The sequence below is a fragment of the Mandrillus leucophaeus genome, unplaced genomic scaffold (assembly GCF_000951045.1).
Source record: "Mandrillus leucophaeus isolate KB7577 unplaced genomic scaffold, Mleu.le_1.0 Scaffold632, whole genome shotgun sequence".
Taxonomy (NCBI): domain Eukaryota; kingdom Metazoa; phylum Chordata; class Mammalia; order Primates; family Cercopithecidae; genus Mandrillus; species Mandrillus leucophaeus.
The window spans coordinates 911,534-936,067 of record NW_012106831.1 but is presented as its reverse complement, the minus strand read 5'-3'; the positions used below and the strand labels follow the sequence as shown (position 1 = coordinate 936,067).

Sequence of the window (24,534 nt, the reverse complement as noted above, 5' to 3'; positions counted from 1 at the left end):
ACAGTCCTATTCTTCTCACTAATGTTTACTTTGGAAAAGAGTTATTTTTCATAAAAATAATACTTATATTAACATGTAATGGGTTTGTTATAATTTTAAATAACTTGATAACTACTTTAAAATTTGCTTAAATTCTTTTCAAGATGGGGTATTGCCATATTGCCCAGGCTGGCCTCGAATTCCTGGGCTCTCCTGCCTCAGCCTCCTGAGTAGCTGGAACTAGAGGCATGCCATCACACCAGCTAATTTTTTTTTTTTTAAAGTAGAGATGAAATCTTACTGTGTTGCCCAGACTGATCTCAAACTCCTGAGCTCAACCTATCTTCCTGCCTTGGCCTCGCAAAGTGCTAGGATTGCAGGTGTGAGCCACTGTACCCAGCCTAGAATAGGCAAAATTAATGTATGGTGATATAAGTATAAATAGTTTTGGCCTCTAAGTTACAGTCAGCAGGGAGGCATTAAGTCAACAGTGGCACAAGGGAACTGGCTGAAATGTTGGATGTGTTCCTTAATTCATTTAGATGTGCTTATGGATGTACACATTTGTCAAAGCACATCAAGCTGTACCCATAAAATCAGTGCATTTAGTTTTTGTAAATTATGTCACCATTTTAAAAAGTTGGCCTCATAATATTTATTTTATGAAATGAAATGGGACAGTCTGGGGATAATAGTCCTTTTTGGAGCATTGTGAAGTTTTAAACTGCCTCACAAGAATCTGTTAAAAAGAAAACATGCAATCAGAGTTTAATGCTAGTATCTACACTGAATCTTCATATGGTTGAAGCTGATATCCCTTCATGGGTTGTATGTGCTTTCTTAAAAACACCAGATTTTTGTGATGCTTAAATGAGTAGGATTTTACTCATTGCTTCTCTCTAGAAAATAATTGCCTCTTGATTCTTTCTGGACTTTTTTCTCTTTAGGCCAACAGAACTTTTCAGGAGTTGTAATGCACAGTCAGACCAAGGAGCCATGAATGATATGAAGTTGTGGGAGAAAGGAAGCATCAAGATGCCATTTATCAATATACCTGTTCTCGATATTAAAAAGTGCCAGCCAGAGATGTGGAAAGCAATAGCTTGTTCACTGCAGATTAAACCTTGTCATAGTAAATCCCGGGGAAGTATTATTTGCAAGTAAGTTTCTTTCATCCTAATGATTCTCCAGCTTTAGTTCAGACCCTCCATGATCTCTCGCCAGAGCCTCTCCATAGAATTTTCTCTCTCACCACTTCCTTTGCCTGTCACCCCCATAAGTCAAATGCTTTCCTACTTTTTCCTCCTCTAGTTGAAATACTGCTCCCCTCATCACCACCTGCTGGCTGTCCTTGTCTCCTCTGAAATACCAGACATTCCCATAGAATCTTCCCAGATTTCTCCAGCTGAAAATAATTTATCCTTACTACAGATTCCTATAGACCTTTATTTGTACTTCTCTTATGGAACTTGGTTCATGAAACATTTATTAAATGCCTCTGATGCACAATTCTATTTTTATATGTTAATTTGTGTACTTGTCTTATATTCTGTTAGACTTTGCTCTTTTTTTTTTTTTTTGAGATGAAGTCTTACTCTGTCTCTAGGCTGGAGTGCAGTGGCATGATCTCAGCTCACTGCAACCCCCACATCCCAGGTTCAAGCAATTCTCCTGCCTCAGCCTCCCAAGTAGCTGGGTCTTACACGCCCAGCTAATGTTTGTATTCTTAGTAGAGATGGGTTTTTACCATGCTGGCCAGGATGGTCTCAATCTCTTGACCTTGTGATCCACCCGCCTCGGCCTCCCTAAGTGCTGGAATTACAGGCGTGAGCCACTGCGCCCAGCCAACTTTGCTCTTCTTAAGGAGCTTATTTTGCTTAGGAAATCTAGGATCAAGTAAAGATGGGAGCTGCTATAGTGGGTGAAACCAAAAGCATTTAACACATAGTAATCTGCCCATGGTTCCTCACACATCTTTTTTTCCAAAAGTTTTCCAAAACCAAGTTAATATCCAGTCCCTCAGCTATTGGTATGTGCCTCAGTGCTGCTGAGTACCTCAACAATTTCAACCTTAAACAGAGTCCAGTCTATTCTCTGACTTGGCTTGGGGATAACCTGATGGGGAAATACTGAGGTATAACAATTAGACGACAAGAGGCAACAAGAGGGCAATATGTAGACTCTTAGCACAGAAAACTTGTAGGAGTCAAATCCCTATTGAAGACTAAGAACATTTTAAAGTAAGTGGACTTTCCAGTTGTTATAGGCCAGATGCTAATGTTAATAACTAAAAAGAGACTTAGATAAGGAAAGGAAGGAGAAAAGAGGCAAAAGCAAACAAGCAAGCATAAGGGCCTAGAAGTGAGGATATATGATTTTTGCAGGGAGTAAATCAGACTAGCTTCGTTTAATTTCCTTTCAAAGATATTGAAAAGCCACATTGCTTGTAGTAACAGTACGAAGAAGTATACAATTTGAGTAAGGGCTTTGGTCTCAGACAACAGAAAGTCAGGGATGCTCTGAATTTATTATTCAACCTGAGCTCTACTGTGACTCCTGTTCTCTTTTGCCATACTTAACCAATTATGAAACATGTTAAGTTATGACAACTCACTTTCTGGAAAGCTTCAGAAAAAAGTGATGCTGACTAGACAACATGAGGAGGTTCCTCAAGCTCTAAATTTTTGTGCATTTTTTTTCAAGATCAGATTGTGTGGAGATTCTTAAAAAATGCGGAGATCAGAACAAATTCCCTGAAGACCACACAGCTGAAAGTATTTGTGAGCTTCTGTCACCTACAGATGATCTGAAGAATTGTATACCTTTGGATACATACCTCAGTAAGTACTTTTTTGTATGTGTGTTTTTAGATTTCAAATACTTCTCTCTTCCAACTATTTGTTTTACTATTTGTTTTGGATGAGCATTTATCTGTTGAGGACATGGGGTTCAGTGATACCATCTCAATCACAGACTCTTGTTTGCTTGGCCTTTTTGGCCCAGGAAAGAATTGTTGTCTTAAAACATATAAGCAGAAGTGATTCTATCAGTCTAAGGAAGTATGAACTGTTGTCAGTCAGGAATTCTAAGCAGTGACTCAGAGGGCCAGCATTCTCAGATAACCACCTCCATATCATGCTGACTTCTCACCATAATAATGACTAGAAAGTGGAATTTCCCCCCCAGAGACTATCAGCTTTTTGTTATCAGAGTATCAGTGGATGAGAGCCAGGAATTGGCTTGGACTTACTCACCCAACAGGGTATAAAAAACGATAGTCTAGGCCAGGCACGGTGGCTCAAGCCTGTAATCCCAGCACTTTGGGAGGCCGAGGCGGGCGGATCACGAGGTCAGAAGATCGAGACCATCCTGGCTAACACGGTGAAACGCCGTCTCTACTGAAAATGCAAAAAAAATTAGCCGGGCATGGTGGTGGGCACCTGTAGTCCCAGCTACTCGGGAGGCTGAGGCAGGAGAATGTCGTGAACCCAGGAGGCAGAGCTTGCAGTGAGCAGAGGTCGCGCCACTGCACTCCAGCCTGGGCGACAGAGCAAGACTCCGTCTAGAGAAAAAAAAAAAAGATAGTTTAGCTTAATACGTAAAAATAGAACTTATCTCACTGCTTCAGTTTTTCTCTGCCAAGTACTCCTGCCAAGAGCTAGAAGAGCGTGTTGCTATCTCATTGAGGGATCCGGGAGCTGGAGCTCAGCTTCTTGGCAGTGAGACAAATACATGGTGGAAACCAGGGGATGACAAGTAGAACTCCTACACACTCAGTAGTTAAGATAAGGGAGGTGTTCAGGCTGCCACCAGGGGGCATCTGTGCCATGAGCTGGCTGCAGAGGCAGGCAGTGAAGTCAGCTCCTACTTGCTTTGTTTTCCTGTGTTAGATAGGATTAACAAAAAGCAGAACAAATAGAAGTAAAAGAAAGCCCAGAAACAAATAGTCTAGGGCTTCATCATCAGGAATCCAGGCTCCTTTTATCCTTCTCCACCATCCTTAGCATTTAGCTTCCATCATCAAGATTACTTCATGTACTTCGTCATCACAACATGGCTACTGGAGTTCTGGCCACCATATTCTAGTTCCAGATGGTAAAAAGAAAGGGAGAGAGCAAACAACTTCTCCCTAGTCACACTGTCTACCCCTACTTGTAAGGAAAACTGAGAAAGATTATTTTTTTAGCTGTGGGCCCATTGCCGCCCTAAGTAAAATTGGAGATCTTTTAGTAACTGGGGAGAGAAAAGTATGTGCTAGATTTGTAGCTGGTAGTATTTGCCATATTTTCTCAAGACCAACAAAGTGTGTCCCTTAAACTTTGTGACCAATATAGCAAAAAAGAGAACCTTACAGTGGAATTTAGACCTTTGTGACTTTGAGCAGATCACTTCTTTGAGCCTCAGCTTCCCTATTTATGAAATAATTAGGCAAAATGAGATGAACTCCAAGGGCCCTTATACCTCTGTTAGTCATAGCGTATGAGTCTGGCCTAAAATCAAGTAAGCAACACTTATTATATTTATAATTCTAGATTCTATTACAGCAGGAAAATATTTGTGTAGAAGGAAACTATATCAATGGGAGGAAAATTAAATATCTGTTTAAATATACATAATTTATATCAAGTGAGACTCTTCCTTGGCCATGATTTCTGAAGTTAAATATAATCATGGTTTGGAGTCCATACATATTACCATAATAAATTCTCATTTATGATAAAACACGCTAAATTATCCCTCTTAGACACCTTATTTGACTACCCTATCCAAAATATACCTATCACTTTCTATCGCCTGACACTACTTATTACTTATAATTTTCTGATTTAATTATTTGTTTATATATACACATATACATACATAGCATATATGTGTGTGTGTGTGTGTGTGTATATATATATATATATTTTTTTTGAGATGGAGTCTGACTCTGTTGCCCAGGCTGTTGTGCATTAGAGCAATCTCAGCTCATTGCAGACTCTGCTTCCTGGGTTCAGGCCATTCTCCTCCCTTAGCCTCCCAACTAGCTGGCACATGCCACCACGCCCAGCTGAATTTGAGTTTTTTGTTTTGTTCTGTTTTTTTGGATTTTTTTTTTTAAGAGAGTCCCATTCTGCTCCCAAGCGGAGTGCAGTGATGTGATCTCGGCCCACTGCAACGTCTGCCTCCCGGGTTCAAGCAATTCTCCTGCCTCAGCCTCCTGAGTAGCTAGGATTACAGGCACCCGCTACCATGCCCAGCTAATTTTTATATTTTAGTAGAGATGGGGTTTCACCATGTTGGCCAGGCTGGTCTCAAACTCCTGGCCTCCGGTTATCCGCCCGCCTCAGCCCCCAAAGTGCTGGGATTACAGGCGTGAGCCACTGTGCCTGGCTCATACATAGTATATTTATTGTCTGTTTCTCTACTAAATGTAAACTCTGTGTTAGAGACTTGTCTATTTTGTTCATCACTGTATCTCCAGCACCTAGAACCTTGCCTGGAATATTGTAGATCCTAATAAATAAAAAAAAAATGAATGAACGTATGTTTATGCTAAATTTATCATTTCACAAATGAAAGAATCTCGGTGTGTTTTGTTTTGTTTTGTTTTTGTTTTGTTTTTGTTTTTGTTTTTGAGGTGCAGTCTCACTCTATTTCCCAGGCTGGAGTGCAGTAGTGCCATCTCGGCTCACTGCAGCCTCCGCCTCCCGGGTTCCAGCGATTCTCCCACCTCAGCCTCCAGAGTAACTAGGATTACAGGCGCTTGCCACCACGCCCGGCTAATTTTTTGTATTTTTAGTAGACATGGGGTTTCACCATGTTAGCCAGGCTGGTCTCAAACTCCTGACCTGAAGTGATCCGTCCACCTCGGCCTCCCAAAGTGCTGGGATTACAGGCGTGAGCCACCGCGCCCACCCGAATCTCGGTGTTTTAATAGCCTGGTAGAATCAGGCCTTTATGCTCATGAGCTCTTCATTTATTCCAGCCATAATTAATTCAGATAATTTACAATTCTCTCTTACTCTTTTAGGTTGGTTAAACTAATCTGTTTTGGTTTTTTCAGGGCCAAGTACTTTAGGTAACATTGTAGAAGAAGTAACTCATCCCTGTAACCCAAATCCTTGCCCTGCCAATGAGCTCTGTGAAGTAAACCGAAAAGGATGTCCATCTGGAGATCCCTGTCTTCCATACTCTTGTGTTCAAGGTAAGAGGTAGGTGGGTGTGAGAAGAGGATGGATAGGTGCTGCTAGTGTTTTTTTATAGGAGCTATCTTTCTTTTTTTCAATCCTGCTCCTTCTGTAATATAGGTGTTATCTTTGGAGTGAGATTATAAGGGACTTCATGTTCTATATTATGTTTTTCTATAATGTTTGAGATTTTCTCATTAAACATTATTGATGTAAGCAGAAAAAGACACTTGTAATTTTCAGTTGTTATTTAAATTGTAAACTAATAATAACAGTCTAAAACTTCACTCTTATAATGAGTTGCAGGGTTCTAGACTATGAAAGAAAAGAAGCTCAGACCAGCTTTTTGTACTTTCTCTTCTATGTGGTAATGTTTGAAAAAATATACTCTACGTTGTTCATGTTTTTTCTTTTCTTTGTTTTAGTATATAGAGGAATAGCATATTCAATAGAATGTATAGCTATCTCCATAAAGATTAATGTTATGTTGAAATGTTTATAACTTTAAGGCTGAAGGATTTTTAGCCCATGGAATTTTGATAGTCTTTATCTTTCTGTCAATCCCTTTAGAATATAGTTCTGGCAACATTTTGCTTCTTTTTATCTATTTCCCAATTGAGAATGTTTCTTTATCATGTTAGAATCAAGATTTTTTTAAAAGTTGTTTTTTTTTTTTGAGACAGAGTTTCACTCTTGTTACCCAGGCTAGAATGTAATGGCGCTATCTCGGCTCACTGCAACCTCCGCCTCCTGAACTGAAGCAATTCTCCTGCCTCAGCCTCCCAAGTAGCTGGGATTACAGGCACCCACCACCATGTCCAGCTAATTTTTGCATTTTTAGTAGAGACAAGGTTTCACCATGTTGTCCAGGCTGGTTTCGAACTCCTGACCTCGGGTGATCTACCCACCTCAGCATCCCAAAGTGCTGGGATTACAGGCATGAGCCACCGCACCCGGCCTTAAAATATTTTTAAAGTAAAATAAAGCAAAAGAAGAAATAAGCATGATGTCTCAAAGTATTATCTATAATATATATGTAATACTGTAATATATCGGCTATAGAGTTGTAATAAATCTTGTCAAAATTGGAAATGTTGGACGGTTTTAAATTTCAAGATAGTATTTTCTGTCCATTTACCCTTACATTATAAGTTGATCAGTATTTTCTTTGGCAAGAAAATAAGATATAGTTACTTAAAATGGTGACATCTGTATTTCATATTATTTAAATAGAGAATTCAATTCAGGGGCGGGGCACTGTGAATCCTCTTGTTTCATTAAACTCAGAAAACCCATCATATAATAAGATAGAAAATGGGCTTTCCATAAGCCCACCCAAATATTCAGTTTTTCCTTGAATTTAAGGTGTACTTATTTTCCATCACTAAAAGTTCTTCTGAACAATATTATTGTAAAAATACTGGCCGGCTGCGGTGGCTTACGCCTGTAATCCCAGCACTTTGGGAGGCTGAGGTAGGAGGATCATTAGTTCAGGAGTTTGAGACCAGGCTGGCCAGTATGGTGTAACCCTGTCTCTACTACAAATACAAAAATTATTCAGGTACAAAAATTAGCCGGGTGTGGTGGCGCACGCCTGTATTCCCAGCTGCTCGGGAGGCTGAGGCAGAAGAATCACTTGAACCCGGGAGGCAGAGGTTGCAGTGAGCCAAGATCGTGCCACTGCACTCCAGCCTGGGCAACAGAGCAAGACTCCATCTCAAAAAAAAAAAAATATATATATATATATATATATATATATACTGTTAGTTTCCCTATTCCATTTTTTAAAATATCTGTGATTTTAAAATATTTTTTACTAGCCCCCAAAAGTAAAAAGTTACATATCTTACAGCACTTTTTTTCTGAATGATAGGTAACTTTGGGGTACAGATCTGTAATCACCACCATCCTCCAGAATATGGAATTTTCATTTGAGAGGTATGCTTTTGGACAATGAACCAAAGCAATTCCTTAATTTGATGAAAGTTCTATTACATAATCTTTAATAGTGATTTAGTACCTATAAGACTTTTGTCAAGTGTATATCTAATGTTATAAAACAATGTCATAAAACAGTACCATCTCTCTCAGCTAATTTTTGTTTGTACAGGTTGCAAACTGGGAGAAGCTTCTGATTTCATTGTCCGTCAAGGGACACTAATCCAGGTGCCATCATCTGCAGGGGAAGTTGGTTGTTATAAAATCTGTTCATGTGGACAAAGTGGACTCTTAGAAAACTGTATGGAAATGCACTGTATAGACCTCCAGAAGTCTTGTATTGTTGGAGGAAAAAGAAAAAGTGAGTCTTAAGCTCTGTTTTGTTTTTAATATGAGATTAGTTATTTTTACTTTGTAGGAAGAATATTGGATAGATTCTGACCAAAGAGTAAGGTCTGCATATCAGATACTCCAGGGCAGTATTTTTCAAACTATACAGAGCACTAGGACTTCTAAGGAAGTCTTTAGAAGTCTTTTCAAGAAGGGGCTAATGGCTAATAATAATTAATATTTATTGAATTCTAATCATGTGCTAAACACAAAGCTAAGTCTTGCCTTATATTATCTCATTAAATCCTCCAAGTTACACTTTGATATAGGCAATAATACCTGTATTACCCTTACTGCATAGATGAGGAAACTGATGCTTAAAGAGGTCACCCAGCTAGTAAATGACCAAAGCTGGATTCTGCTCCAGGTCTAGTTGACTCCAGATCCCTTACCCTTCACAGGAAAGGACACAGGTAATCTTCCCCCAACCCTTTCCTCAGGCATACTCCACCCCACCCTCACTTCACCAGAAGTGAAACTCAGATTTTGACATCATGGAAAGCAAGCGGGTACAGGCACTACACTGTTACGAGTTTGGGGAAAAAGTACATTAAAAAGTACTTTGACCCCCTTTCCTTTTGGGAAAAAAGTACAATAAAAAGTACTTTGACCACCTTCCCTAAAAATCTTAGACTCCACTGCTTCCTTAACCATCTTTTGCTTGTAGCCCCAACAGCTGTTCATGTCAATATATGATTTCAAACAATTGTGAGAAAACACCACTTTTGAGGATCTGTTCCCTCCCCACAAGCTCACTCTGCTACCCCATTTCTACTTCCATCCCCTACCCCTTCAACCATAGTAGTTCAGCTTTTATATGCTATTTGGTTTACTCTTCTGTGTGAGATTTGATTAAAAAGAAGAGTGCTCTTGGCTAAAATTAGCTCTCAAATTTCTGCCTTAGACCAAGTCAGGTATTTATCTCTTAATCCATATTCTGCTCGACTAAACTGTAAAGGTAGGTACTTTGTATAACAGAAAATATCAGGACAGATTCATTCCTTCTGTAACATTTCACTGACTAAATACCTATTCCGTACAAAAGAGCATACTAGTGCTTTATGGAGCTGAAACCGGGATGAGGGATGAGATCATGCTTTACGTGTTAAGATGAGAGAATTTGAGCCAAAAAAAGTTGCAGACTAAGTGCCCTTCTGGGAGCTGGGCATTCCTGCTAGGGCATCAGAAGAGTCTTTGATCCAAAGATGGCATCAGGTCTGGCCCTGAAGATACAAGCTTTCAAAGCAGAAGGGGCAGCCAGAAACATTCTTAGAGGATAGGGAGCAGCCTGGTAAGACCAGCACTTCAGGGGCTTGGAGAAATACACTAGGAGGCAAGTATAAAAATATAAATACCACAGATTTTACTCTAGTTGGTACATTCAGAAGTCATCTTTCAAGAATGTTTGACTGGGCACAGTGGCTCAGGCTTGTTATCCCAGAACTTTGGTAGGCCGGGGCAAGCAGATGGCATGAACCTAGGCGTTCAAGACCAGCCTGGACAACATAGTGAAACCCTGTCTCTACAAAAAATACGAAAAATATCCAGATGTGGTGGTGTACACCTATAGTCCCAGCTACTTGGGAAGCTGAGGTGGGAGGATCACCTGAGTCTGGGAAGCAGAGGTTGCAGTGAGCTGGGATCACACCAGTGCACTCCAGCCTGGGCTATAGAATGAGACCCTGTCTCAAAAAAAAAAAAAAAAAAAAAGGAATTTCCATTTTAAAACTTGTTGAACTATTAAAATTGTAGTATGTGCTCTATTTCTCAATGCGTGATATAGATCAACATTTTCTTTCTCTTTCTGTCAGGTCATGGAACATCCTTTAGTATTGACTGCAATGTCTGTTCTTGTTTTGCTGGCAATTTGGTGTGTTCTACCCGTCTTTGCCTCAGTGAGCACAGTTCAGAAGATGACCGTCGTACCTTCACAGGTGACTGTGATCGCCCAGAGTCTGTCCTCAGGGGCCATCATTTCTTTGCACACATTTTTCCCTTCAAGGGCAGCTTCTCCAGTCTTAACTGCAAGTGTACACAATAAAATCAATACAGAATCTAAGGGCAAGATGCTTTTCCTCCCTGGATCTTAGTTTCTTCCTCTATGAATTGAAGGTATTATACTAAATGGTATCTTAGGGCCCTTAGCACTAGTGTTCTGGAATTTCATGAGTCAAAAAGAACAGAGCCAGTGATTGGAATGGGTTTAATTAAACTGAACTTTTCTACCTGATAAAATACCCCATTTACCCCTACCGCTATGATCTAAAATGTCCATGCATGTTCTCAGTTTGTTTCTCAGCACCTTCTTCCTCAGCCTACCTTAGCTTACTTCTTCCTCTAGACTCCCACAAACAGTAATATCCCAGAATATTACTTTCTTGACTTTCCTATGCTTTGCTGCTTTTATTATTCTTACACCAACATAAGTAAGTGAAAAGGCTAGTGAGATGGGATGCTTTCCTCTTGTGAAGCTATTGTTGCCAATAGCAACAGCACAGTCTGCTGGTTTATCTTGATATCTGCTTTTTCCTAGATCTAAAATACCTTTGGTTGTGGGTTAAAAGTTACTAGGTAGTTGCCCTTGCCCCCATTTCATGCTGCTGCAGTGGCAACTTGATTCTTCTTTCCCCAGAATTAGTATTACATGCGGAGAGGGGTAGGGGCTGGGTGGAGGAGACGTGGAGGAGAGGAGAGTAAGGATTTACCAACCTTGTACTTCCAGCCCATTGGAAATAAAAAGGGGATCAGAAATAAGAAGTGAATGGCAGACTGGTAAGGAAGTAGAGGTAGGACGAACTCTACCCCAGCCTTCACTGCTTTATTATCATCATCCTTTATTATTAACCTTTGCCCTGCTCAAGCGAGGACTATTCATTCTGCTTAGAGAAACCATAGAGGGATATGGGGATAAAGAATAAGCAAAGGATTTACAAGGAAGACTTTTTTTATTTTTTTGTTAATGTCTAAATGTTTTTAGAAGTTGAGCTTTACAACTAGCAAGACCCCTGTTTCCTATAGTGTGTGGCCCATGGTGTCCTGGGATAAATTAAGTCAATGACTGTTGATCTAACAGACTAAGGAAATTTTACTGACCCATAACTGTGCCACATTTCTTGGGACCCAATGTCCCACTCCAAATGTGACTCAGAGAAAGATGTTCATAACAATTTGTAAGTCTTAAAATTACAATAATTTTCTAAGTTACCATCTTGGACATGAGAGTGGAAGGAACGTACAACCTTCACTCTTTCTTTTTTTTTTTTTTTTCTGAGAAGGAACTTTCCTCTTGTTGCCCAGGCTGGAGTGCAATGGCGTGATCTCAGCTCACTGCAACCTCCGCCTCCTTAGTTCAAGTGATTCTCCTGCCTCAGCCTCCCAAGTAGCTAGAATTACAGGCATGCACCACCATACCCTTCTAATTTTGTATTTTTAGTAGAGACAGCATTTCTCCATGTTGGTCAGGCTGGTCTCAAACTCCCGACCTCAGGTGATCCACCCACCTCAGCCTCCCAAAGTGCTGGGATTACAGGTGTGAGCCACTGTGCCCAGCCCACTCTTTCTTATGCTTGGTATGAGCCTTTAACATTCAAGAAATACCCACACCAGACTTCAAACATCTAAATTCTAGATTTTATATGCCAAATCGGGAGAAACAGGCTTTACTTTCCCTACCTCTAGCCTTGTTAATAGGGGTCTCTATCTGGGATCAAGGTCTAGAAGCCCTCAACTAGCTGGCAATAAAAAGGACAAAGGAAAGCCATCTTGCAGACAAGCTATTCAGAGCATTGCTGCCTTTAAAAACACTGTCAGAGATACGAGAGGTTTTTCCTGACTTAATTTACAATTCTATTTTAACATGAGACCTTCACATGATTGCTCATGATTTGCCTTAACAAGGAAATACAAGGGGAGGGGAACATATAAGGGGAGGGGAAATATACACATACATATTTTTGAGGCTGTTTCCTCTCCTCAGGTCTGCCCTGTAACTGTGCAGATCAGTTTGTCCCCGTATGTGGGCAGAATGGGCGCACTTACCCCAGTGCCTGCATTGCTCGCTGTGTGGGCCTCCAAGACCATCAGTTTGAGTTTGGATCATGCATGTCAAAGGATCCATGTAATCCTAATCCCTGCCAAAAAAACCAAAGGTAAGTCAAATGGCTTCTTATTTTATTCAACTGAAGGCTAGTACTTACAAAGCATCTACCATATACCAGACAGTGAAAACCCAAAGGTAAATTAAGAAATCGTCTCTGCCCTGAAGAGTTTGGAGTCTGGAGGGAAAGAGAGCCATGTAAAGCTGCTTGATAAGGTGCTGCTCTTGGGAGCCCAGAAGTAGGGCAGTTAATGCAGCCTGGGCAAGGCTCTGGGGGAGCCTCTAGAGATTGTGATACCTAGCTGAATCTAGAAAGATGAGTAAGAGATTGCAGGCAAGGTTTGCAGTAGAGAAAAGGTGGTGGTGGTGAAGGCAGACTAGCAAGAGTCGTGGCTGCTGGAAATGTTATCTCCATAACATTGTTATCTCCATGTTATCTCCATAGCATGGTGTCTGTTGGGCACTAAAGCAGTTCTGTAAGACTGAAACAGAAAATGTAACATAAGGAGAGGTAGCAGAAGAGATGAGAGGAAAGGGTGTATTTTTATTAGTAGCTGTCACCTGATAGTCAAGGGAAATTTTCTTCTAGTTATATGCATCCGTTTTAGAAGTTGGACATGAGAAATCTCTGGAAATGCAACTTCACTACTATTTGAAAGTATTTGTTTTGAGCTCCTTTCTCTACTCTTTCCTCACTTGAGCTCAGAAGACAGTTGCCTCAGCCTTAATGATGGATTTCTGCATGTGGCAGCCACCAGGGCAGGAGTCTTGCTGACCCTTAGGTTACAGCCTTCTGGAAGCAGAGTGTTTACTGGCTTACCTGAATGACCTGAACAGTACACATTCCAATGCCACAGTGCTTTCCTAAGCAATTGCTGCTTCTCCATCCTGAAAACCCTGGTGTAATATGGAGGGAGGGGGAGATTTTCTCATGTGTTAAAAGAAATGGCAAAGAATTAGTCATCCATCTGCCAAAGTTTATACAATGAAACTAATCCAAGAAAGTTTATATGGAAAGAAGATAGGATGCAACGCATAGGAAATAAGCTGAAAGAATAATACAGGCTGTGTTGGGAGGTAGAATTGAGGATTGTTTTAATATTTGTTCATTGTTTTCTCCATTGGCTAGCCTTTCTGAATAAGGTTGTCCTGCTTTTATAATAAAACAATAAAAATAAATGTCAAAGTGGGAAGGCCTTCCTGAGTGTATACAAGATTGAAAAATTAGTTACATGAACCTCAAAATTTTCTGCATGGTAACAGACAAATGACACACTGGAAGGAATATCGCAGAGAAAGCACTGATGTCCTTGTAATATAAAGAGCCCCTGCAAATCAATTTGAGAAAGATCAACCTAATATCAAAATGGACAGAGATCAATAACCTAATAGAAAAATGGACCAAGGACATAAACATAAAAAAAAGAAATCCAAATGGTTCTAAACATTTGAAAAGGTACTTTTATTTGTTAGGGTAAGTAATTCTAGCAACTGTATACAAATTCCAAAATACCAATAATTTCACAGAGTAGATAATTACATAGAGCCCATTTGTTTATTCAGCAGGTGGCTTTCCGTGTGGTCATTCAGAGACATGGGATCCTTCCATATAGTGACTCTGTCTTCTCCTACAGCCTCACAGTCCTCTTCTGGGTCTTCTGCATTTGGGCAGCAGATAAGAGAAGGGAGATAGTGGGGATTGCTCTTAAGAAGCTTTAATAGGCCACATCTAAAAGTAACATTCATCACTACTTCCAGCCACATTCCATTGTCTAGAACTCAGTCTGTTGGCCATAATGAATTCCAGGGAGACTGGGAGATATAATTTAGATACATACCCAGGAAGAAAGTGAAGTGAATCTGATAAATATCTAGCCAATCTGCCACAATGCTTAACCCTCCTCATATTAAGAGAAATGTAAATTAAATTAAAACTACAATTGTATACCACTTTTCATCTGTCAGACTGGCAAAGCTAAAGTTTAGTAACATAATATAGGGAAATAGCTGTTTTCATACAAGAGGGAGCTGGAGGAGGATTGCTACATCCTCTGTGGAGGGTAGTTTGGCCAAATTTGCAGTTTTAAATGCACATACCCTTTGGATCAGCACATATAAATGCTTATCCTTACATGAGATATATCTGTAAGGATAAATAAGGAAGTGATAGCTCACACCTGAAATCCCAGCACTTTGGGAAGCCGAGGCAGGCAGATCGCTTGAGCTCAGGAGTTCGAGACCAGCCCGGGCAATGTGGTGAAACCCTGTCTCTACCAAAAATTAGCTGGACATGGTGGCTCCCCGCTGTAGTCCCAGCTACTCGGGAGGCTGAGGCAGTAGAATCGCTTGAACCCAGGAGACAGTGGCTGCAGTAAGCCAAGATGATGCCACTGTACTCCAGCCTGGGTGACAGAGCAAGACTCCATTTCAAAAAAAAAAAAAACACTAAAAGAAAGAAATTGGTAATAGTGGTTCCTCTAGGAAGGGGAACTAGGTGTCTGGGACACAAGAGTAGAAGGGAGGCCTATTTTTCACTGTGTACCATTTTGTACTTTTTAAGTTTCACCATGGCCTCGTATTATCTGTTCAAAAAATAATTAATTGTGGCTGGGCACAGTGGCTCACGCCTGTAATCCCAGCACTTTGGGAGGCAGAGGTGGGTGGATCACTTGAGGCCAGAAGTTCAAGACCAGCCTGGCCAACATGGTGAAGCACCATCTCTACTAAAAATACAAAAATTAGCCAGACATGGTGGCACACACCTGTAATTCTGGCTACTCAGGAGGCTGAGGCAGGAGAATCACTTGAACCCGGGAGGCAGAGGTTGCAGTGAGCTGAGATCATGCCACTGCCCTCCAGCCCGGGTGACAGAGCAAGACTCTGTCTCAAATAATAATAATAATAATAGTTAAAAAAAGAAAGAATTGTATTCATCCATCAAGTATCTACTGATGTTCCAGGCATTTTTCTAAATATTAGGACATAGCAACAAGTGAAACAGATCAAGTCTCTGTACTGCTCACGTTTACTTTTATTTGCCTCCAGATTCTCAACCTTTTTTTATGATCCTCTTATTTCCATATACTCAAATTGATCAAGCTTTTTCTCTCAAAATTACCAAATTTCTCCTGATAGTCCTGTTTCTCATCCCTTGCATATTAATAGGTAATGAAGTTCTAAATATTATTTTCCATTATTTCTCTTCAAATATTTTAAATTTCCATAAAACCATGACTAAGTGCATTGTAATTTCAAACCATTTCATGCATAGTGGTGGTGGTAGTGATTTTGGTGCAGGAGGTTAACCCTAAAAAGAGTATAAATCATTTCCTTTGAAATTAAAATAACACTAGCTATTGTATGCTTCCTCTTTTATTTTATAAACTAATATTTATATATCTTAGTACTTAAAATACCCAGTGAAAGCTAAACATTTTCATGGGTCTTATCTTCTTATAGAAAGTTATGTAAACCCTTTATAAAAATTAGGAAAGCAGAAAAAAGCCTAAAGAAGAAAAGAGTCACCATCCCTAGCCCCTCTGAAGGAGCTCAGGAATTGAGAATGAAGCAAGGTCCTCATCTTACTAGGAAAGACCAGCTTCATGGTGGCATTCTCTCAGTCATTTGCAACCAGCCAGTATCAGCTCCTCAGTCTTGTAGGCACAAAAACTTGAATTATTTTAGGACATAGAGTGAGGTCTTTTCTTAAGATTGACTCATATTAGCCAAGCGGGAAGTTAAGTCCCTGGAAGTGTTTCATTTGTTATTGAATGCAAGGCCTCCAGCCTCAGGCTCTAGCCTGTCTGTTGGCCTCATATCATGGCCCTTCTGCTATAGGTCTGTCTGTGCCTCCTTGGCTCCTGCCTTCTGGGTCACCTGCCATTTCTCTAGCACCACATTCCTTGAGCATCACACCTGTGTTCATGGCTGCTGTCTCAGCCTGGCAAGCCCGTGCTGCCGCCTTCACCCCCCAGGCTCCAGCTAGAACACTGCCTCCTCCCCATGCTTTCTTCAGGCTCCCCAGACGAGAATGACTCATCCCCACGAGCTTCGTGCACATCTTTTTTACCTTTTAGCCTACTTTATATACAGGCTCGACTCTCCCACTTACATGTGCTCTTTGGAGATAGGACTGCCCCAATTCATGTCTTGCTCTCTCTTCAGCCTCCTATGCCTCATCTAGTGCTTTGCTAGCCCCACCACAGTCCCTCCCTACATTGGTTCATGGTGCAGCATTCATCTTTTTCAGGTGCATACCCAAACCACAGGTCTGCCTGACGACTTTTGATAAATTTGGATGTAGCCAATATGAGTGTGTACCAAGACAGCTCGCGTGTGACCAGATCCAAGATCCTGTTTGTGACACAGACCACATGGAGCACAACAATCTCTGCACTTTATACCAAAGAGGAAAAAGCCTCTCTTACAAAGGCCCCTGCCAGGTACAGTGCTTTGGCTGACAAAACAAAGTACACTAGGGATAAAATTGGTTTATGATCTTTGACAGATGAATCAACAGTAAGACCAGCTGAGAGTCTTCTGTGAATCTTGTCAAATCTATAGCACCCAGTCCTCCACTAAAAAGGAAGACTGGCTCCTTCTCCTAACTCCGGAAGCTATCTTGCTAGTGTGTGTACCTTTGCACAACTGGTGTACAATCAAGAACAGAGAATGGCTTCTTGCAGCCCACTCCTAGGAAAAGAACTTAAAAGTTTCACACCCCTGGCATGGTCAGCATCATTCTTCTCATAGTTCTCTGGGCCCTCACTAAGAAACAAAGCAGGAAGAATGTGAGTCAAAAACCAAGAAAAGTTTTCCCACTCTTCCCACATTGGTCCCACCTCCCAAGGTACTGAAAAGTGATTGAAATTTTCTCTAAGACTTAATGTCTTTTTACATCAGCTTATCTCTCAGTCTTTTAGGTTGGTGGAATCTGCATTCATGTTTTAAGGAAAAAAACTGGGCCGGGCGCGGTGGCTCACGCCTGTAATCCCAGCACTTTGGGAGGCTGAGGCAGGCGGATCACAAGATCAGGAGTTCAAGACCAGCTTGACCAACATGGTGAAATGCCATCTCTACTAAAAATACAAAAATTATCTGGGCATGATGGCACACGCCTGTAATCCCAGCTACTCAGGAGGCTGAGGCAGGAGAATTGCTTGAACCCGGGAGGCAGAGGTTGCAGTGAGCCGAGATCATGCCATTGCACTCCAGCCTGGGCAACAGAGCAAGACTCCGTCTAAAAAAAAAAAGAAAAAAAAAAAGGACAATTCCTTTTGAGGTTTCTCACATGTACCACTGATTTTATGCTTGCCCCTCTCCCTGGGGCCCTGCTTTGGGCCCAGCATCTCCTGCCCACAACCAACTAACACTTGAGATGATTGCTTCACGTTCTCTGGTCTTCATGGTTAGAAAAATTCCGTCATAATGTCTCCCTGAAACATGCTTGTTTTCTCTCAGAGCCTCTGTGCCGTTTGCATTGATCCCGTCTACCCTGAATTCTCAGTCTTCTCCTCCTACTTGTTCCCTCCTCCTGGCTGTGATTTTTCTCTGATCTATTCCTGACCTACCTGTTGGCTCCAGAGTCTGTCTATCCCACTGCTCCCTCTACTCCTCCCTCTCCTTATCCCATACCCAGCATGAAATGATAAGACCTCTGCATTTGCATGAAGATTGATCTGGTTGTCTTCAAAGAGGCACTTCTGGGATACTAATAGAAGTCTGGGTACAGCGGAGAGAGGTGGCAGGAAAGAAGATTTTTATCTCTTATCATTTCACATGAGCACCCAGATCCCAGAGAGGCTGAGAAAAGTAATCTTTGAGTTTATCTGGAGACACCCATATTGCTCCCCACCCCACCGCACCCGCCCCAGCATTTAGCCCACCTCAGGAGCTTAAGAGGTACACATAATTTATACCTGTGTCTTTTTTCCTTCCTGAAAATAGGGAAGCATGCTGTGTACTCTTGGTTGGAAAAGGTACACCATAGACATTTCCAGGCTAAATGTGATTTGTTTGCCCCAGCCCTTTTGCAGAGCAACCGAGCCCGTTTGTGGGCACAATGGTGAGACCTACAGCAGCGTATGTGCTGCCTACTCGGATCGCGTGGCGGTCGATTACTATGGGGACTGCCAGGCCGTCGGGGTCCTCTCAGAGCACAGCTCCGTTGCTGAGTGTGCTTCTGTCAAGTGTCCTTCGCTCTCGGCAGCTGGATGCAAGCCCATCATCCCACCGGGTAGGCTGGTAGTATCGGGGTGGACAGGGGAGGATTGGGAAGATTTGCTTATCCACCTCCAGAGAGTGAGTCATTGAGAAGAGAGCTGACTAGTTCATTTATGTTTTTCAGAAAGTCTTGACGAGATTCTTATGCTGATCATACTCACTACTTTGGGTTGACCTTAAAAAACTAGGGCTTGCCTTAGATATCATCTGGTGTCCTGCTATTTTAAAACAATACAACAGCCTTGCCTCAAGCTAAATCTTACACCAAACACCAATATATAAACAGATAAAGCAGTATTCAATTATGAAAATTAGGGTTATTAAATGCATAGTTTACTTATTAATGATAATGAATTACTAATTAATGAATAAAGTAGTTTTGATGAACACAAACTTTTGACAGTGAGAGAAATAGAAGACAGTTGTTGTCTTAGATTGGCCTTAGCATCTAATTTAATTGTTTTAGTTGCATATAATCAGAAAAGTTTCGTTTCGTACAGACTGCTTTTAGCAGTACGTTTTTTAAAACAGCTTACCTTACAATCTCACACTCTTCAGTCAAACAGAAGTAGCAGAAGAGACTTTATTCCAAGTCTGCACAGAACAGGTTAATCTGGAGTCTAACAGCTTCATTCCTCCATCCGTTAATTCATCAAATGTTTACTTAGCTTTCACTATGTGCCAGATGCTTCTCTAAGCACTGGAGACACAGCAGTAAGAAAAAGCCCTTTTCCTCCTGGAGACCATGTTCTGAGAGAGGTGACAGACCAAACACAAGTTGCCGTGCAAATCCGCACTAAACCAGATGGCAACAAGTACGATGACACGAAATGAAGGGGAATTGGAGGGACCCAGGGTAGAGAGGCTGCTAATGGATTGGTTAAATCTCTGTTGTGTTAAAATATGGCATAATATTATATTTGATTATGCCATATACTGTTATGGGTTTTAACAGTTTAAAATAATTTTTAAAATTGAATTTGAATCGGCTGGGCATGGTGGCTCACGCCTGTAATCCCAGCACTTTGGGAGGCTGAGGCTGGCGGATCACGAGGTCAGGAGATTCAAACCATCCTGGCTAACATGGTGAAACCCCGTCTCTACTAAAAATGCAAAAAAATTAGCCGGGTGTGGTGGCGGGCGCCTGTAGTCCCAGCTACTCCAGAGGCTGAGGCAGGAGAACACCTTGAACCCAGGAGGCGGAGCTTGCAGTGAACCGAGATTGCACCACTGCACTCCAACCTGGGCGACAGAGCAAGACTCTGTCTCAAAAAAAAAATAAAACAAAATTTGAATCAAACACTCATGGAACCCCTGAAACACCAACTCCCTTGTTTTGCAGACAGGGAAGCAAGGCCCGGCAGAAGCATTTGCCCAGAATCACATAGTGAGTTTTGAGGTAGAGCAGGATCAGTCCCCAGGTCTCTTGAAAAGCCAGCTGTCTCTGTGCTATCCGCACCACAACCTTCTCACTCCAAGGAGTGGTGAAGGATGAAAAGCAGGGGTAGAGGAAGGATTTTGGTAAATGTAGAGATGAGAGGACCCCAGGTTGGTCAAGGAACTTATATAAAGGTACAGTCTTTGGGAAGGACAAAGGTACAGTCTCCTCCCCAAAATGAAGGGCTGGACATTTCACTAAGGATTTTCAATTCTATTTGTTTCTAATTCTGAACACACATAAAATGGTTTCTGTTATACAGGTGCTTGTTGCCCATTATGTGCTGGGATGTTAAGAGTTTTATTTGACAAAGAAAAACTGGATACTATTGCCAAGGTAAATTGCTTTATATGCAGATGCTATTGAAATCTTACTGCTAAGCCTCTCAGTAATCCTAGAGAGTAGAATGTGTTGTCCTCATTCATAGATAAAGAAACTAATCTTCAGAAAAGCAACTTTCCCAGGGCCATATAGCCCTTAATCAGTAGGACGAGGGTTTGCACCCAGGCTGGCTGACTCCCAAGCCCATGTTCCTCCCCTCTACACCCTGGCTGTGCACATCACAGTCAACCTGAGCCTTTCTCAGAAAAGGTCCCTGCTGGCACAGTAAGCATAGGTGGGGCTGCAGGCAGAGCCAGGTAGCCAGAGACTGGTGGGTGCCCAGGTGGTTTTGAGGTCGCCTCCCCTCACACCAGTCCCCGTGACTCCTGAGGGGACCTTCTGGAGCCATGCCCATTCCCTGCATAGTTCTGCCCTTTCTCTTTTCTGCACCATCACAGGGCTCCAGAAATGTTGCACCCAACACTTGCCACAACCTAGAGATTTATCCCCATTTTGATTACACCTGTATTTTTTAAAACCCTGTGACCTCTACCTCAGAACAGTCACTTTTTAAAAAAGTGTTTCTGGTGAGAGTATTTATCTTCACTACAGAGCTTCTCGGTCAAGCAAAACCCCATTGTGGTGGACTAGAGAGTCAGAATTTGGCCCAGCGAAGCTGCGGTTGGGCCTTCCGCTGAGGGCTGTGTGGTCAAAAGAGCTTCCTCAGCTGGCAGCCCAAAGCAAGGGAGCTTAGGCAGTCATAGGAATTCTTCTTTTTTTCAGGTAATAGCATGTTTTCTCTTTCCAGGTAACAAATAAAAAGCCAATAACAGTTCTGGAAATACTTCAGAAAATCCGCATGCACGTGTCTGTCCCACAGTGTGATGTGTTTGGATACTTCAGCATTGAATCAGAAATTGTGATCCTGATCGTTCCTGTCGATCACTATCCAAAAGCTCTGCAGGTGGGTTCAGCACACGTTGTGAAGCCATCTTGTCACTTTCAAGTTTGGTGCACCTAGGAGGGGGTGGTTACAAACTAGGACCGAGGAAGGATCATGGGTGAGGGAGTGGAGGCATTTGGGAAGTTCAACGGGGCAGGAGGGAGAAAAGCAAGGCAATCTCTAAAGGACTGAGCACTTTGCCAGTGGCTGAGACCTGGTGCACATTTGACAGTGGGATGCAGAGGCACCAGGGTAGGAGAGGGATTAAGATACTGCGACTGGGAGTGTGCACAGCTGGACGGGGTCCAAGAAATCACTGTCTCTAATCTACCCATTGTACAGACGAGGCAGCTGAGGCCCAAGCCAGGGAAGTAACTGGCGCAAGTCATGCAGTGATAAAGCCAGAATAGACTCCAGTCTCCTGAGAGCTGTGTGCCCACTGTGGAGGAAGATCCCATCAGAGTTGGTCTTGTGGGCTCCATTGTTTCTTCATCAGTCTAGAGACATGTAGAACCCCACTCACATAGACCCAAGTTTCAACATCAAAGGCAGTGAGGGCTCAAGGGAAGGGAATGAATGCAAGCAGTCTGTGAATCACTAGAAACTCATCTAGTCCAATTGTTTTCCTTTTATGTTTCAATGGACATTAAAATTGTATTCCCTGTGACCCTAATTAACCATGTAAGAATAAAGTCTAAATGTGGGTAAGAGGTGTGAGTTACAGGTGTGGAAAAATGAAAACAGTTGATTGATTAGGGCAGTGGCATTGTGGGTTATTTCTTGTCTTTCTCTTTTCTTTTTTCTTCTTTTCTTTGAGATGGGGTCTTGCTACATTGCCCAGGCTGGTCTCCAACTCCTAGGCTCAACCTATCCTCCCACCTTGGCCTCCCAAAGTGCTAAGATTACAGGCATGAGCCACCACACACGGCCAATTATTTCTTTTCTGGTTTGATTTCCATTAATGCTGCTACATTTATGCAATAAACTAAAACTATAATAAATGTTACTTAGGATAAGAACAGAAGGACAAAGAGAAAGTAAATGCCATCTGAGGCCACGCTACTTTTAGGATATATGTGGAATTTGTCTGGCTTGACGTTGAAAATGTTCTGTGGTTTTATATTAAAAGAACCTTATTTCTCCTCACAGATCGAAGCCTGCAATAAAGAAGCAGAGAAGATTGAGTCCCTTATCAACTCTGACAGTCCGACTTTGGCGTCCCATGTCCCTCTCTCTGCCCTCATCATTTCCCAGGTACAGGTCTCCAGCAGTGTGCCATCAGCTGGCGTCAGGGCCAGGCCTTCTTACCAGTCCTTCCTCCTTCCCCTCAGCCTGGGCCTTGCCTTGCACTTGCTCTGGACGTATAACTGACTGCCCACGGAAGGTGCAGAATGCTCCTCCACCTCACTCTCCTGCCTTGAGAAAGACATTCAGGACTGCTGGTTTGTAGTTGAATAGTGGCCAAGGAAAGGCACATGTCACCTCTATTCACCACACAGTATTTTTTTTTTAATTCGCCAATATCAGTAGGATTTTTGTTTTGTTTTTACAAATGTTAAAATGTGTTGTTCCAAATACTAGTGAAAAGAGAACGTGTCTTCCTGGTAGGCCACTGCTGCATGATTTCCATTTCCTCATCAGATGGGGCCCCCCACTCAAAAGCAAATTTATCTCTGGAAAATGAGATGACCACTTTTTACAAAGATGACTCACTTTACTATCAGGTTCACAAACCTCATTTCAGAGTTATTTTTGAAGTATTAAGGTTCCCATTACATTTGTTTTGTTTACAGATAATGACCTACTCTGTCTATAGAAGCTAGGGGTCCCAGGAAGAGCCACTGCCATTAGAGAATATGAAATATAGATAAAGCATCTTTGAAATTATTATGTAAATTATCAGGCAAATTTGCATGAAATTACAGAAATTTAATTCAGAACCCCAACTACTGTCTTATGCAAAAGCAAGCTGATTAAATGACACTCATATAATTATGTGTTGTAAGCGACAGGCTCACTGGTCACAAATTTGTGTCTATAACTTTTGTGAAAGGGAGAAGTGACATCGTATCAAAGCATCTTGCATTATGCAATTTTTATATTAACCAGATATATATTCATCGGTATTCATCCGAGTTAAATGTAGAGTTTTTAAACATCAATCTTTAAACCAATTGCTGCTACTTATATAATTGCCAAAAAGTGAAATAATGAGTAGTTCATGTAAATAATACATTATATTTCTATTTTATTATGAAGAAGGTGAATAGCCATATTTGTAAAATGACAATCATGTGTGTTAACCCAGTACTTTCCGTTCGTGAAAACACATTTGCTTTTTGTGATATGCACAATGTAGATAAGTGTTCTGTCTTTCTTTCTTTTTTGATATAGAAGTATAAAGAATTGTGGTTTATATATTTAAAAGTGTCAAGCTGAGTATTAAAATGTCTGCATGTTGTCTAAGAAATTGAATACTTTGAATGTGTTTCACAGTTTGAAATAAGCTATTTGATATAATACTTCTTGTGTGTATGCACATGAACTTAGATTTTACATGAAGTATTTTTTCAGTATTATATGTACCCTCTGCAATACATAGGGATATGCGTATTATACCCAAATGTTGCTGAAAAATGGGCACTTAAAGCTTTCAGAATATGTCAGTGCTGATGTAGCATGTCTGTTGCAATTGCCTTTTTTCTGTATAAATGTCTTTAATGCAATATACTGGAAAGCTTTTCTATTTTAATAAAAATAATTTTTATATGATCATGCATGCTTCTAAGCAATGTCAACATTCAAAAATGAAACCACTGATCACTCTTAGGTGAGCTGTGTCCTTTGTTCTGGGATGAGAAGTCATGGAAATTAGCCGGGTGTGGTGGCACATGTCTGTGGTCCCATATACTCGGGAGGCTGAGGCTGGAGAATCGCTTGAATCTGGGAGGTGGAGGTTGCAGTGAGCCGAGATCGCACCACTGCACACCAACTTGTCTCATACCTGAGACAGAGTGAGACCCCATCTCAAAAAAAA

At 41.4% G+C, this 24,534-nt stretch overlaps 1 protein-coding gene across 1 annotated transcript in view; it reads left to right on the top strand.

Annotated features, from left to right (window-relative positions):
• RECK (reversion-inducing-cysteine-rich protein with kazal motifs) overlaps positions 1–24,274 on the top strand; it is a 102,509-nt gene extending 78,235 nt beyond the window's left edge. The window contains exons 13-23 of the mRNA XM_012000617.1: positions 927–1,139; positions 2,683–2,819; positions 6,026–6,166; positions 8,260–8,448; positions 10,289–10,411; positions 12,454–12,625; positions 16,823–17,015; positions 18,598–18,808; positions 20,496–20,569; positions 21,363–21,518; positions 22,647–24,274. Of these exons, the coding sequence (XP_011856007.1) occupies positions 927–1,139; positions 2,683–2,819; positions 6,026–6,166; positions 8,260–8,448; positions 10,289–10,411; positions 12,454–12,625; positions 16,823–17,015; positions 18,598–18,808; positions 20,496–20,569; positions 21,363–21,518; positions 22,647–22,868 (1,831 nt within the window). The 3' untranslated portion in view covers positions 22,869–24,274. The remainder of the gene's footprint in view (positions 1–926; positions 1,140–2,682; positions 2,820–6,025; positions 6,167–8,259; positions 8,449–10,288; positions 10,412–12,453; positions 12,626–16,822; positions 17,016–18,597; positions 18,809–20,495; positions 20,570–21,362; positions 21,519–22,646) is intronic.
• Positions 24,275–24,534: the final 260 nt, after the last annotated feature.